The sequence below is a fragment of the Cetorhinus maximus genome, chromosome 6 (assembly GCF_964194155.1).
Source record: "Cetorhinus maximus chromosome 6, sCetMax3.hap1.1, whole genome shotgun sequence".
NCBI classification, from domain to species: domain Eukaryota; kingdom Metazoa; phylum Chordata; class Chondrichthyes; order Lamniformes; family Cetorhinidae; genus Cetorhinus; species Cetorhinus maximus.
The window spans coordinates 142,669,156-142,683,749 of NC_135884.1; the positions used below are offsets into that span (position 1 = coordinate 142,669,156).

At 43.6% G+C, this 14,594-nt stretch overlaps 1 protein-coding gene across 2 annotated transcripts in view; it reads left to right on the top strand.

Annotated features, from left to right (window-relative positions):
• Nucleotides 1-14,157, top strand: part of LOC144681400 (CBY1-interacting BAR domain-containing protein 2-like) — a 28,725-nt gene extending 14,568 nt beyond the window's left edge. Inside the window, exons 5-9 of one of the 2 annotated variants that reach the window (XM_078542990.1) lie at nt 5,479-5,583; nt 6,468-6,581; nt 10,862-10,960; nt 11,187-11,243; nt 13,929-14,157. In XM_078542990.1, coding sequence (XP_078399116.1) covers nt 5,479-5,583; nt 6,468-6,581; nt 10,862-10,960; nt 11,187-11,243; nt 13,929-14,063 — 510 coding nt within the window. In that variant the 3' untranslated portion in view covers nt 14,064-14,157. The remainder of the gene's footprint in view (nt 1-5,478; nt 5,584-6,467; nt 6,582-10,861; nt 10,961-11,186; nt 11,244-13,928) is intronic. The other variant, XM_078542991.1, reaches the window with a different exon arrangement.
• The last annotated feature ends 437 nt before the right edge of the window (nt 14,158-14,594 follow it).

Sequence of the window (14,594 nt, forward strand, 5' to 3'; positions counted from 1 at the left end):
GACCTGCTGAGTTTTTCCAGCATTTTCTGTTTTTATTTCAGATTTCCAGCATCCGCAATGTTTTGCTTTTATTTTCGTAATCAGATCCAGTATCATTTAAAATTTTCATATCTCATGAGGTACATTTTTTTATATCTCTTTCTGATCACACACTACAAAAGAACAGTGTGTAGATATGGATTACATTGTATACCCAAATAAAGCATTCTATATTGTGCATATGTATGAGAGTTTTGGATATATTGAGGTGGATTTTATAAAGGGACAGAGCTGCCCTCCCCGACCCAGAAGGCACCTGGCTGACCCGAAACTTGGCTGCCCGCAGTGATATGACGCTGGGGGCGGCCTTAATTAGTTAAGAGTGGGTGTTCCGCCTCTCTTGCCCTGGAGATGTGCCAACCAATCTGATTGGCCAGCAGCTTTGTAGACCCAGCAGCACCAGAAGAAAGTAGTGACCACGGCTGGGACTAGAGAGCTGCTGGCCAATCAGATTGAAGTGAAGGTGGATAAGGTTTTGGGCAGGCCTGGCTGTGAGACCCCAGCGAGGAGGGGGAGGGGACTGGGGGTGGGGTGGTGGTGGGTGGTGTTAGAAAAGCCAAGGAGGGGGGGCATAAATGGGGGGGGGGGGAGTGGTGGCGAGTACGAACATCAGGATAGGGTGCCCCAACTGGGCACAAGGGATTCCCCCAAAGGAAGGTACCCCACTTCCCTGCCCGATCGCAGCCTGCACTGTCAAAGCTGCTGTGCTGTTTGACTTCCGTTCACCTTCCATCGCAGGCTGGAAAATTACGGCAGAGAAGGAATGAGCCCCTTAAATGGCAGTTAATTGTCCACTTACGGGCCTTAATAGGCCTAAGGGCTGACAGGCTCCCCGTACTATGGGAGATGGGTCGGGGGGTGGGCATGAAGGCGTGGGCTGGCCAACCACCTTAATTATGTGCCCCTCCCCTGCCCTCCCCCACCCCTGTCTTCAAATACACCAGCAGGGCTGCTGTAAAATTCATGCCATCCTTCAAGGAATGTAAGTGAAATTAGAAATAGTTACCTAGTCATTCAGGACATTTTCCTTAACTGATTTTTCCAGTCACTGGTACGTGGCTTTTAAAACTGTATCTGAAGCTCAAGAACTTCCAATCAGCTTGAAAACGAATATGTTTTATAGATTGACTGGTGCTGTTTATGATGTAGTTTAGTACGCTTTTAGCCCTAAACGGATTGTTTCAACGAATGTGAACAGGTGGCTGTACATAAGAGGTGCAGTAATGATTAAAGACCACATGTTATAATTCCCCTGGTTGACGAGCCAACAAATGAACTGCCCAATGTGATATTGCCCTATGCAGGTTGGGTATGTCCCAGGTTTGACCCCCGGTCTGTGTTGAGTTGGCTGACTTCAGCTTGGGAAGCTGTAATGATTCTGCAATAGGAGGCAGGAATCCCGCTCGTCTTATCTGCCCTGTGAACATCTAGCAAGAAAAAAGCGTTTTTTAAAATGGTTGTAGAGTGAAATATGATTCCAAGGTGGAATATCTGCCAATTTTGGCTCCCTAGTCTCATACGTGAAGGATGTGACCACTGAGGCTGGAGCCCAGGTTTTCAAAGGGCCATGTGGTCGGGAAGGGGTGTGGGTAGGGTTTGAAAATCACTGTCCCAGAGACCAAGTTGGAAACCTGATGCCTTTGGAACAGTTCCGAATTTTCAATAGGTCAGCAATGGGAAGGGAGTTGGGAAGGCACCTGCCTCCGATTAATGGCTTTTTTAGCTCTTTAAGGAATTGGTTAAGGAGCCTGTCTGGAACGGAATAAAATTTTCAAAACTTCTTCCGGTGATCCCGAACAGTCTCATGCATGTCAGTGCACAGCTGACGGGTTTGTCCCAGGGCACAAATACATTCCTTTGGACAAAGTTTTGAGAGGAATCTATGGGGTCAACTAGTGTCAACATGAGTGCAGGTCCTTACCTTGTCGTGCAAGTGCACTGCCAACCTCGCTCAACCTCCCTGCCTTCTGAAAAGCTGTCTGCTCAAATTGGCAAGACAGCGGCAGCCTCTAACATGGCTGCCACCAGCCTATGCCACTGGCACCAGACAGGCAGCTCCCACCTCCTGGAGTTGCACAGTGCCTCTAATTGGGTACCAAGCTCACCTCCTGGCCAATTAGACCATTTAAATTTAAAATATCATCACAAGAACAATGCAGATCAGGTGCAGGGTTGAGACACGAATTCGTCCAGGTGTCAGATTCCAGAAAATTCAGTCTAGGAAAGCTACTGACTGATTCAGCACAGTGCCTGACTTGCAATACAATGTTGCTGATTGATAGAAATCAGCTGAAGTCAGGCTACAGACGGTGATTATGGGGACGGTACATATTTTATATATATACTTTATTGTACTGCAAATAGTAAGTTTTGTGATAATATGAAACTGGTGCAGGAATATTCCAAGGACCATTATCAAAAACTCTGATTGAATGACCACATATTAAGCAGCACTACAATTCCCTTGCTAACGGAAATGAGAAAATGTACCCTCTCTCCAGCGCTTAACATTTGCCAACATGACACACAGCAATTTCTGGAAATGCAACATTGTTATTTTTGTTTTAAGAATAGAAATGCAAAATATTTTTTGGAAGGTGTGAAACTTGTAAATGTTGATGTTAAGAGAGACTTGGGTGTGCAAAGAACTCAGAAATGTAGCATGGAGGTACAGCAAGCAATTCTGAAGGCTAATGGCATGTTGGACTTTATTGCAAGGGGATTGGAGTGCATGAATAAAGAAGTCTTGCTACCATTGTACAGGGCTTTGGTGAGACCACACCTGGAATACTGTACACAGTTTTGGTCTCCATATTTAAGGAAGGATATACTTGCATTGGAGGTGGTACAGCGAAGGTTCACTAAATTGGGTCTCTGGGAATGAAATGGCTGCCCTATTGAGAGAGACTGAATAAATTGGGCCTATATTCTGTGGAGTTTATAAGAATGAGAGGCAATCTCATTGAATCATACAAGATTCTGAAGGAGCCTTAATAGGATAGACTCTGAGAGATTGTTCCCACAGGTTGGGGAATCTAAAACATGGGGCCAATCATTAAAGACTGAGATGAGGAGAACTTACTTCATCAAAGGATTGTGAACCTTTGGAAATCTCTACCCCAGAGGGTTGTGGATGCTCCATCATTGAATATATTTAAGGCTGGGATAGACAGATGTTCTCTCAGGGAATTAAGGGATATGTAGAGCAGGAGGGAAAATGGAGTTGAAGCCCAAGATCAGCCATGATCGTATTGAATGGTGGAGCAGATTTAGCATGGTCTACTCCTGCTCCTATTTCATGTGTTCCTGGATTTTTCCTTTAACAAATTGAAAAATCAGCAAATAATATACACATTTTGTGACTAATTGCTGCAGTCTGCTTTGGCAGTAGTAAGTAAATGTCAGATGCATCACCTTCATCAATTTTATGCTGCTGCAGTTCATTGTCATTTGTACATGCACACACACTAGCAGATCTCACATGGTGTTGCTCATGGTCAGTAGGAAGAGTCTGCAGGGGAAGTGTTCCAGGGAATCAGTGCAATAATTAAAGGAATTGTTGCCTACATGCAAGACTTCTAAACTAATACGAAAACAAAGAAAAAGGAAGAACATATTTGTGTTTATACATCACCTTTGACAAACTCAAGACATCCCAAAGGGCCTTACAGCCAGTGAAGTTTTGAACTATAGTCTTGAACAATAGCCACTTTTGTAATGTATAAAAAGCTACAGCCAATTTGCACAAAGCAAGGCCACCAACAGCAATATGACAATGAGCAGATCATTTGTTTTTAAGAATGAATTTTGGCTGGGACGCTATATATATTAAACTTGGTTCATGGGGTTTGCATTTCTTTGAAGATCTATTTTAAGTGCCTGCAGTATCAGTTATCCCTGTAAGGGATGCTCTGATGGGCTTTCTCAATGTTGGAAGTGTTATCCTGGGCAACACACAATAGTTCCTATTTTACAGTGTGAGTATGTCTTCCTGCAATTGCACAATTTTGCAATTGGGTTCCTGAAACTGTTTGAAAAACTTTCTTAATGTCCAAAGTAAGGGTTTAAAACAAAATTAAAAACTCAAAATATTGCACAATAACATGATTAAATTTCTCCTCCAAATTGACTCAAAAATTCTGCCCATATTCTGTGACTCTGTGACTGGAATTTGGATTCTGCAGTCCAAGCTTGTACAGTGTATCTGATTACTCGGGTTGCATCAGTACCCTGCAGTTTATCCATTTTCTCACAACTTCCATTCTGGAATCTTCCCTGTATAAGGTGAATCAGTGCTTAGACTAATGACAGCTAATGTTGAATTTGGAACAGTTTTGTATTACGATCCCATGTTTATGGGGAACTGGATTAAAAAGGCTTAAGTTGACGTGACATGGAATTATTTTTAAAAAATTTACCCTGGGGATATGGCCAACACTAACGGCCAGCATTTATTGTTCATCCTTAGTTCCCCTTGAAAAGGTAATGATCTGCCTTCTTGTTGAACCACTGCTGTCCATGTGGCAAAGTGCTGTTAAGCAACGAGTTCCAGGATTTGGACCCAGTAATGCCTTAAAGCCATTAAACAAGAGAAAATTTCAACTCATTCTTCCCAGCCGAATTCAACCACAGGTCCCAGGTCTAGTGTTTAAAGCACTGCTCCATGCGCCTCTTTTGCCTCATCTCTGATGCCCTTCGCTTGGCTATTCGATTGTCACCAAACACAACATGTTACATGCATTGTGATGGGTTTTTTCAGAAGTTACAACATAACTCTGGCATTAGAAGATTAGAACAAGAGTAGGCCATTCAGCCCTTTGAGTTACATTCAGTTAGATCATGGCTGACCTGAAAGCAGGAGTGTAGGCCTTTGTCCTATCCCTCCATGGTGCATCCTTCTTGAGCATGACTTTTGAGCAAGACATAAGTTGTGCTTGTGACCATTAACCAAGAGTTAGTAACATTGCCCTCAGTATCACAATATCTTTACAGTGCAGAAGGAGGCCATCCAGCCCATTGCATCTGCACTGACTCTCTGAAAGAGCATTCCACCTAGTTCCACTCCCCTGCCTTACCCCCTTATCAGACTTGATGTTCATTCTGTTTGAACCTTTCTGTTTGATGCTGTATTTTATTGGAAATAGCTTCAAAGGCTGTACATGATCTAGTTTCTACACAAAACAGACTCAAATAGAGAAGAGACTGTACTCCAGAAACATGGTTACTTTAAAACAATGCAACAAGATTGGATCTTTTGTGGTGCTTTTAAGAAATGCAGTGGCTAGCCTACTTGATCTCAGTGAAACCTGTGCTTCTTTTTGCATGTCACCCCTTGGAGTGCAGTGTACCTTTCATACGAAACTGAATCTATACAAGGTTCATTTGTTACCTCCAAATTAACATGTCTGTCTGAATGTGAGTGTTGACTTCCTTCCTTAGGCTGAAGCCAGTGTGCAGAAGGCTTCAGTTGATGTCAGTCACACCACACATCAGCTGGAGGAGATCATTTACAAATTTCAGCAGCAAAAACTGCAGGACATTAAGGTATGAAGATTAGAGTTGATCTCTTTATTCATAAATTAAGTCTCAATTTCCTGCTTTTTTTTCAGGCCATTCCTTGCTTCACTATTCTTAGGTGCAAAGACTTCTACAGGCTACACCTTGAACTTGGGGAGATAGTAGTGTTGTGGTAATGGGTTAGTAAATTCAGAACACTAGGGTTAGTAAATTCAGAGGCCTAGGCTAATCCTCAGGGGGCATCAGTTCAAATCCCCCCACAGTAGCTGGTAGAATTTTTAAAAATCAATTAATTAAAAAAAAATCTGGAATTGAAAACGAGTCTTGGTAATGGTTTTGTTAATTGTTCTAAAAACCCATCTGGTTCAATAATGCCCTTTAGGGAAGGAAGTCTATCGTTCTGGTCTGGCCTACATGTGACTCCAGACCTGCAGCAATGTGGTTGACTCTTAACTGTCCCTCTGAAATGGCCTAGCAAGGCATTCAGTTCAAGGGATGGGCAACAAATACTGGCCTTGCCAATGACACCCACATCCCATGAAAGAATAAATTAACTCAATCCTTCTGAGGACCTGAAACGGAAAACCTCAGTCGCCCACTCATTCTAGGATGTTTAAGTCTTTAAAACCTAAAGCTTAGTGGCACCAAAACACCACTTCCTAAATTAACTTCTCTCTTTTCAGTCTCAGTGCTATCGTGTTTTATTGACCTTGGCTCTGCATGTAGGTTTCTCTGTAAAAGCATTGCAAACTGTTGCAATTCTCAAAGGGAGCCCAATCCAGCATCAGAACGGGGGGGGGTCTTGTGATGGTACTGGAGTAAACTGAAGGAGTGATCCATAACTGCACCTGGTCACTGTATCATGATTCCCTTTGCAAAACTCAAATCATTTTCTTTCTTTTTATTCATAGGCCATTTTCTCAAACTTTGTGACAGTCGAAATGATATTCCATGCCAAAGCCCTTGAGATGTACACGAATGCCTTCCAACACCTGAACAACTTTGATGAAGAGAAGGATCTGGTGGTATGAATGGAAGTAACTTGTGTTTAGTCCTTGTTTAAAAAAAAATTCAGCAGACAGATTTACAAGAAACCTAGACTGGGATATTTAAAATGTCTTTTCTTAAATAAATAAAACAGCTAGATGAAAGAAAGAAGCTCATAGACAAGGGCCTTGCCAAGGCTGAAAAGAGTGGGAGACAAAAACAAGACAAGAAGCAGTTAGTAACCCTGCTGTTAGGAATCTACAACAGAACCTGTGGCACAGCTCTTCACCTTGTCTTACATTCCTCACAGCACAAGGCTTGGTTATGGCGAGCACTTTCTTGCGTGTGTGAATTGATGTCCTACTGCTATGCAATGTTTGTAAAGCTTGAAAACTGGGGGAGATGGTGGCGCAGTGGTAATGTCGCTGGACTAGTAATCCAGAGACCCAGTCCATAAATCTGGAATTGAAAGCTAGTCTCAGTCATCTTTTTTTATTCTTTCATGGGATGTGGGTTTCGCTGGCTGAGCCAGCATTTATTGCCCATCCCTAATTGCCCCTGAGAAGGTGGTGGTGAGCCGCCTTCTTGAACAACTGCAGTCCGTGTGGTGTAGGTACACCCATAGTGCTGTTAGGGAGGGAGTTCCATTCTGATCCAGGAACTCCCTCACTAAAAACAGTGATCATGAAACTATCATTGATTGTCATAAAGACCCATCTGGTTCACTAATGTCCTTCAGGGAAGGAAATATGCCATCCTTACCCGGTCTGGCCCACATGTGACTGCAGATCCCCACAGCAATATGGTTGACTCTTAGCTGCCCTCTGAAATGGCCTAGCAAGCTATTCAGTTCAAGAGCAATTAGGGATGGGCAGCAAATGTTGGCCATGTCAGTGATGCCCACATCCCATGAAAGAATAAAGGAAAAACAATCATATTGGAAAGGATTTAACATCTAATCTAGGTGAGCATGCTTCTCATTCAAGGCTTTTCTTTCCCCTGCTATATGAAGAAAAATAAACTCAGAAGAAGCTGTACATATTTCAAAAAACATTGAACAAACCAGCGTTGGGACGCTTCTGTTATGAATAATGATGAACAAAAAGATCACCTGGCCTACCCAGTCTGTGCCACCCAATTGTGATACCTTCACAATAAATATACACCACAACAGCCAAAAGACATGTCATCTCCTAGGAGAGGGGGAAAAAAAACGATAAAACCCAAGGCCAATTGGGGACAAATAATCTAGGAAATTCCTCTCTGACCCACCCCCTCCCCACCACCCCACTAAGCTGATCACAGCCAGTCCAAGAGATCTCTGATCCTGAATTCCTTACAGCATCTACCTTTTGTAAGCGGTGATCTGTGCCTCAGCCAGAAATAGGTTCAGTTCTCGCTTGAAGAAATTTATGGAAACAGAGTCCACTGCACAAGTCGTATTCTCGAGGAAAAGAACCAGCCCCTGACATCCATCCGAAATCTGACATATACAACTTAAAATTCTGACCCCTGGTCCTCCTTTTCCTATTTATAACAACAACGTATATCTATATAACACCTTTAACATGGTAAAATGTCCCAAGGCCCTTCGCAGGAGCATTATCAAGCAAAATATCACATGGAGCCATGTAAGGAGCTATTGTGCAGAATTGTCCGCGACCACTGGCGTCGGGTGTGCTCAGCAGTGTGAGCAGACAATATGGCGAGGAGGCCAAAAGCGATTTCATGACTTCGTGGAACCATTTTGCGATCGTCTGCTCAGCCCGTTGACGGTGGGCTGCGTTTCCCGCCATCGGATGTCGGGACCCTCATTGTAATACATGTGCATATCATTATAAGGCTAGCCCGCCAGACTCATCCCCCCCATGCTAGATCGTCCGCCCACTTCGGCGTGATTGCACGCTGATATGGTTCACAACTGCGCATAAGTGACGTGCACCTGGCGGGCTGCACTTCACACTGGACTTCAAGGTTTATTTGCCTACCTTGCTTTGGGCAGCACTCACAGTCCTCAGTGCCAGGCTTCACAGGCAGCACCACATCACTTTTAGGGGGGCTCACAGGCAGCCATAAGGTGGGGGTGGCTTTGAATGGCTTCAGGGCTAGGTAGGGGAGAAGTGGCCTCAGGCAAGGGAAGAGTCTGCAGGATGAGGCTTTTACTGAGGAAGAGGGTTATCCCAGGGTGTGTGTGGGGGCACAAGTTGATCTGTACAAGTGGCCTCAAGATGGTGAGGGCTGAGGAGGCAGCCTCCAGAGGAGATGAGGCCTGATGGAGATGTGAGTGTGTGTGTGAGAGAGTGAGTGGTGATGCCCCTTGAGCTGGCAGTGAGTGAGATGCCAGTGAATGTGTGATGGGTTTGAGTGTGAGTTTAGAATGATGAGATGGTTGCCTTAACCTGGCAGCACAGATGAGATCATTCATCCTCTTCCTGCCCTAGATGGCCAACCTCTTCTGTGCAACATTGGCACTGATCACCACTGCCATTGCCTACCAAGCCGGAGTGGTAATGTTGCTGCCCCTCCAGTGGCCAGAGCGGGGGTAGAGGACATCATGGCGGGCCTCCACGGCGTCCAACAGTCATTCCAGGGATGCGTCACTAAACCTGGAGGCTGAAGTCTTCTTGCCTTTCGGGGCCATGTCTTACTTGCAGCAGTCCTGGGCTGGAAGCACGTGGGGCTGTACTTTAAATGTGGCGCCCGACGTGATGAAGTGGTGAGGTGATGGCTTGGCGGGAAAATTGGAGCCCACCCACCATGGAAACGGTGTCTTTCCCAGGAATGCATTATGAATGCATTGGGTTTGGGATAATATGACATGAGAAGACGCTGTTACAGCCGACATCATTTTACCCGCCTGCTACTGCACTTAGTGCAAATCTGGGATGATTCCGCCCAATAGGTCAGATGACTAAAAGCTTGGTCAAAGAGGTAGGTTTTCATGAGTGTCTTAAAGGAGAAAAGTTAGGTAGAAGGACAGAGAGGTCTAGGGAGGGCATTCCAGAGATCAAGGCTTGGGCAACTGAAGGTGTGGCCACCAATGGTGGAACGATTAAAATCGGGGATGCACAAGAGGCCGGAATTAGAGAAATGCAGATATCTGGCAGGGTGTGGGACAGGAGGAGATTACAGGGATAGGGACGGGTGAGGCCATGCAGGAACTTGAAAACAAAGATGAGAAGAATTTTAAAATCAAGATGTTGCTTGACCTGGAACCAAAGTAAAATTTGGGAGACTAGCCCAGAATGTATTGGAATAATGCATTTTATCAGCACAAGCTATTTCCTTCATCATCTTATAAACCCCGATCAGAATACCCCTACATCCACACTCCTCTAAAGTGTAGAGGCCCAAATGTTTTAGCCTATCTTGATATCCAAGATGCTTTATATTGGGAATTAGTTTAATGGACCTCCCCTGCACCTTTTCTAAAGTCTTAATATAACCCAATGTGAGGTGTCTAAACTGGACATGATATTCCAAGTGAAGCTTGATCAAGTTTTTGTACAAGGACAAAATTTTATGCCTAGTCTTATAATAAATTTTTTTATGAGCGTATGCCAACATTCAATTTACTCTATCGCTTCACACCATTGCTCATGAACCTTTAGAGTTCTATGCACTAGAGCACCCAGATAGCTACCTCCCTTCACCTTCTTTAATGCCTTCCCCTAAATGTCGAACATTCACTATGCCCACGTACATAACAATGCACCTGTCCAAATTAAACATACGAACTCCATTTCCCAATACATTAAGATCGAACTGCAAATAGTATCTTCTGCAAATTTATAAATTGCATCCCAATACCCAAACCCAGATCATTAATTAAAAACACCCCTCCCTGCAAGGTCACTCTGGTAGCATCTTAAAGATGAGCATGTTCCATGAAGCAGCTCCATTGTAAACATAGGAGGACAGGAGTTCAGGCTACTTGAGAGCCACAAAATTCCAGGAATGCACATTCACAGCTGGGAAACCTTCACCCTCATGCTTCCTTACTCCTAACATTAACTCCTGCGTGTCTGTTTTCAGCCGTTCCATTCCACTCAACCTTTCTGAAAGTATGGTCAGCACTGTCCTCTAGTTGCCCAAAAGGACAGACCAAATATGCGGGTTGGGTAAGATTTTTCTTCCCCTCCCCATTTGCAAAGACACTTCAGTCCAGCAGGTGGGAACAAGTAGAAGAACGGCTCACCGTAGGAACAAACAGAGGCCATTCAGCCCCTCTGAGCCGTTCCACAGTCTTCTACAAAGCCCCTTGTAATTTTCAAATCTTTGTTTAACTTGCTGTATGTGAAATTTTTGTTTCCCACAGGCTTTTAGGTCAAAGATCTCCATCAGTGAATTTGAAAATGACGCACGACCATCTCAGTCCCAAAGCAGCTCAAGCTTACAACCTTCCCCAGGCAGTCAGGTAGTACATCTTTGGAACATTTCAACCTTTACTTCCTAGTTAACCAACTGGCAGTAGAATGAGATTAGGGCAGGCAAGTGTAACGCAGCACAAAATGGATGAAAATCATATGAACATTCAAAAGTGGCGGGCAAGAAAAGACCCAGCTGGCCCATCAAGCCTGCAGCATGTCACGATAGCAGAAGCATCAGGACTAAACACTTCTTTCACTCTCTCCCTTCCGCAGCCAGGTGAACTCCTGGGAGAGGCAAGAAGAGAGAGAAAAAGGTCCAGCAGCAATAAGGTAAAAATTACTCCGGAAAATCTCTCTCTTGTCCCCTCAGGCAATCAAAATTAACCCAAGAGATCACAAGGACCAAGTGTTAATCATAGAATTGTAGAACTGAACAGAGCAGAAGGATTTGACCCATTGAGTTTGCACCAGTTCTGTGGGATTTGAACATTCTTTCACAGGATATGGGCGTCACTGGCTAGGCCAGCATTTATTGCCCATCTCTAATTGCCCTTGAGAAGGGGGTGGTGAGCCGTCTTCTTGAACCACTTCAGTTCATCTGTTGTAGGTACACCCACACTACTATTGGGAAGGGAGTTTAAGGATTTTGGCCCAGCAACAGTGAAGGAACAGCCATATAGTTTCAAGTCAGGATAGTGATTGGATTGGAGGGGAACTTGCAAGTGGTGGCGTTCCCATGCATCTGCTGCCCTTTCCTTCTAGGTGGTAGAGGTCGCAGGTTTGGAAGGTGCTGTCAAAGGAGCCTTGGTGAGTTTTTGCAGTGTATCTTGTAGATGGTACACACTGCTGCCGCTATGCGTCAGTGGTGGAGGGAGTGAATGTTTGTGGATGGGGTGCCGATCAAGCAGGCTGCTTTGTCTTGGATGGTGTCAAGCTTCTTGAGTGGAGCTGCACTCATCCAGGCAAGTGGGGAATATTCTATCACATTCCTGACTTGTGCCTTGTTAGGTGGTGGACAGGCTTTTGGGATCAGGGCGTGAGTTACTCTCCATGGAATTCCCAGCCTGCTCTTGGAGCCACAGCATTTATATGGCTAGTCCAGTTCAGTTTCTGGTCAATAGTAACGCCCAGGATGTTGATAGTGGGGGATTCAGTGATGGTAATGCCATTGAATGTCATGGGGAGATGGTTAGATTCTCTTTTGTTGGATATGGTCATTGCCTGGCACTTGTGTGGAGTGAATGTTACTTGTGTTCAATGTGCTCAACCTTCTGACTAAAGAACTCGTTCACAATTTTCCCAAACCTATAGTTTCATGACAAAAACCTTCCCCAGAGGAGCTGCAATTACCTTTAAGAGTCAGATGCATCAAAAGCGGTCAAATGTTAAAGCTCAAATGAGTGATTCCCCCACTCTCAGAGACAGAGGGCTCTCAAATCTGCCTTTCCTTTGAATAAACATAGACCCAATTCTGTCAGCATTTTCCACACAAATTCTCAGCATTTGTTTTTCATATAATTTGTTTCAGATGAACAGAATTTCGAGATTCAAAGATTAAGGGCAGGTGGTGGTGAGGTGGTATTGTCATTGGACTGATAATCCAGAGACTCAGGATAATGCTCTGGGGGCCCGGGTTTGAATCTCACCATGACAGATGGTGGAATTTGAATTCAATAAAAATCTGGAATTAAAAGACTAATGATGACCATGAAACCATTGTCGATTGTGGTAAAAACCCATCTGGTTCACTAATGCCCTTTAGGGAAGGAAACCTGCTGTCCTTACCTGGTCTGGCCTACATGTGGTTGACTTTTAAATGCCCTCTGAATAAGGGCAATTAGGGATGGGCAGTAAATGCCGGCTTAGCCAGCGATGCCCCACATCCCTTAAATGAATAAAGGGGAAAAAAAACAGATAGAATAGCTTAGATAATGGCTCAGATTATGAGATAGTAAAGAGATGGCAAAACTGTCAGCATTTGCCATAATTACTCCTCTGAATCTGAAAGCAACTCCTGGAGTTAGCACATGTACATGGAAATTCAGAAGTTGTTGTCAGTGAATCAATGTTTCCTCAGAAGGTGTACTGTTCAATCCCCCCCCCCCCACCAAACTGCAATCAAATAGAAATCACTGAACTGACGAGAACTTGTCAAAATGTTAGTGTCACTGTAAAGATCCTTGAAGAAGGTACACCTTGGTGAATTAGGTGTAATTGAATTTTTAATGCTACATTAAGTTCACAGTTACTACTGAACAACCTCGCCAACTGTGGAAAACTTATTTTATATTTTTGGGGTTTTAAGTTTTTCTCCGATGATAAAAAATTCACATTTTAAAATTTAAAAAATGTGTTTTTATAATATTTGAGTTTTTAACCTTAATCCCATGGTGTGTCCAAATCAGTTATTTTGGCCTTTCTAAAATGTTACATTAAAAGTGAAAAATTCAGTGCATTTCACTTCCTGTTTTGCTGTCTATGAGAATACTTCAATATGATTGGCTGCTTGATGACATCACTGTTGTTGGATGCCTGGCAATTACCTTGGTTCCAGGTTCAAGCTGGCATCAAAAAAGGGGAAATCCTTGCCTTGGAGATTGCTATGTCTTTGTGGGGTGCCATCACTTCGCCACTGATTGTGAAATCTGACCAATATAGAAACAAATCAGCATAATTTACAAGCACATTTAGTGGCACCTTCCCATACACTGATCTCTCTGCATGTGATTCCAATACTTCAGTTACAAGGAATCAGTTGGGCACCTACCAAATTCTTTGCCTCTTGAGTGGGTATCAGAGTAAAGCGTGCATATAGAATTCAAATCATTTATTTTTAAATGTTTAAAATAACACGCCATACCATTTTAAATGAAGACATTCATGTTTTGAATGTCAATGCTTGCATAAATGTAATTTTAAGGCAATTGTGCTTAAACCACAAAACTAATGTGCAGTTTTTCATGGGGCTAATCTCTGTGATTTACTTCCATAATCAAACCCCTAATGTCATTGCAGCTCCGGACTCCAAGAGCTCTTCGTGCTCATTTTCAGGAAGAAGAGTCAGAGGATGAGGAGGAAGAAGAAGAAGTTGAAGAGTTGCAGGATCTCAGTGATGATGATTACAATCAATATGCGAAAATTAGAAAATGAGTAATGCTGAAGGAAAGCAGTGCCCACTTAGCAATATTATTTTCAAAATGCTTTTGGATGCGAAATGATTAAAATAGAATCTAGGCCTATCCAACCATTTGTAAGTGTAATTGATAGCCACCGGTAGCTCGAGTGTCTAGAAACTGTCCAACCCACAACAATTGGATGGAGTCCCCAGGAGCGAATAGACAACAAGGCACCGAACTCTTAAGTTACAGAGTTACAGAGTCAAATGTTGTCCTTCACATTCATATTTCACATTGGTTCATGTGACCTGCTTGGCAGCTCTGATTTAGATCAAATCTGCCTTCAGCACACTCTCAGGCAGCGCATTCCAGATCCCAATCACTCACTGCATAAAAGAGGACGGAAGGGGGGAGAAAATTGATTTCACAGAGAACCAGGCAAACCGTCCTGACACTGAACATGTGTCTAACTAGAGTAGCATGGGAATCGTGTTAAGAGGAACAGGTAAAGAGAAACTATTTCTGCAGGTTGGGGATTCTAGGATTAAAGGTACATTGTCTAAAA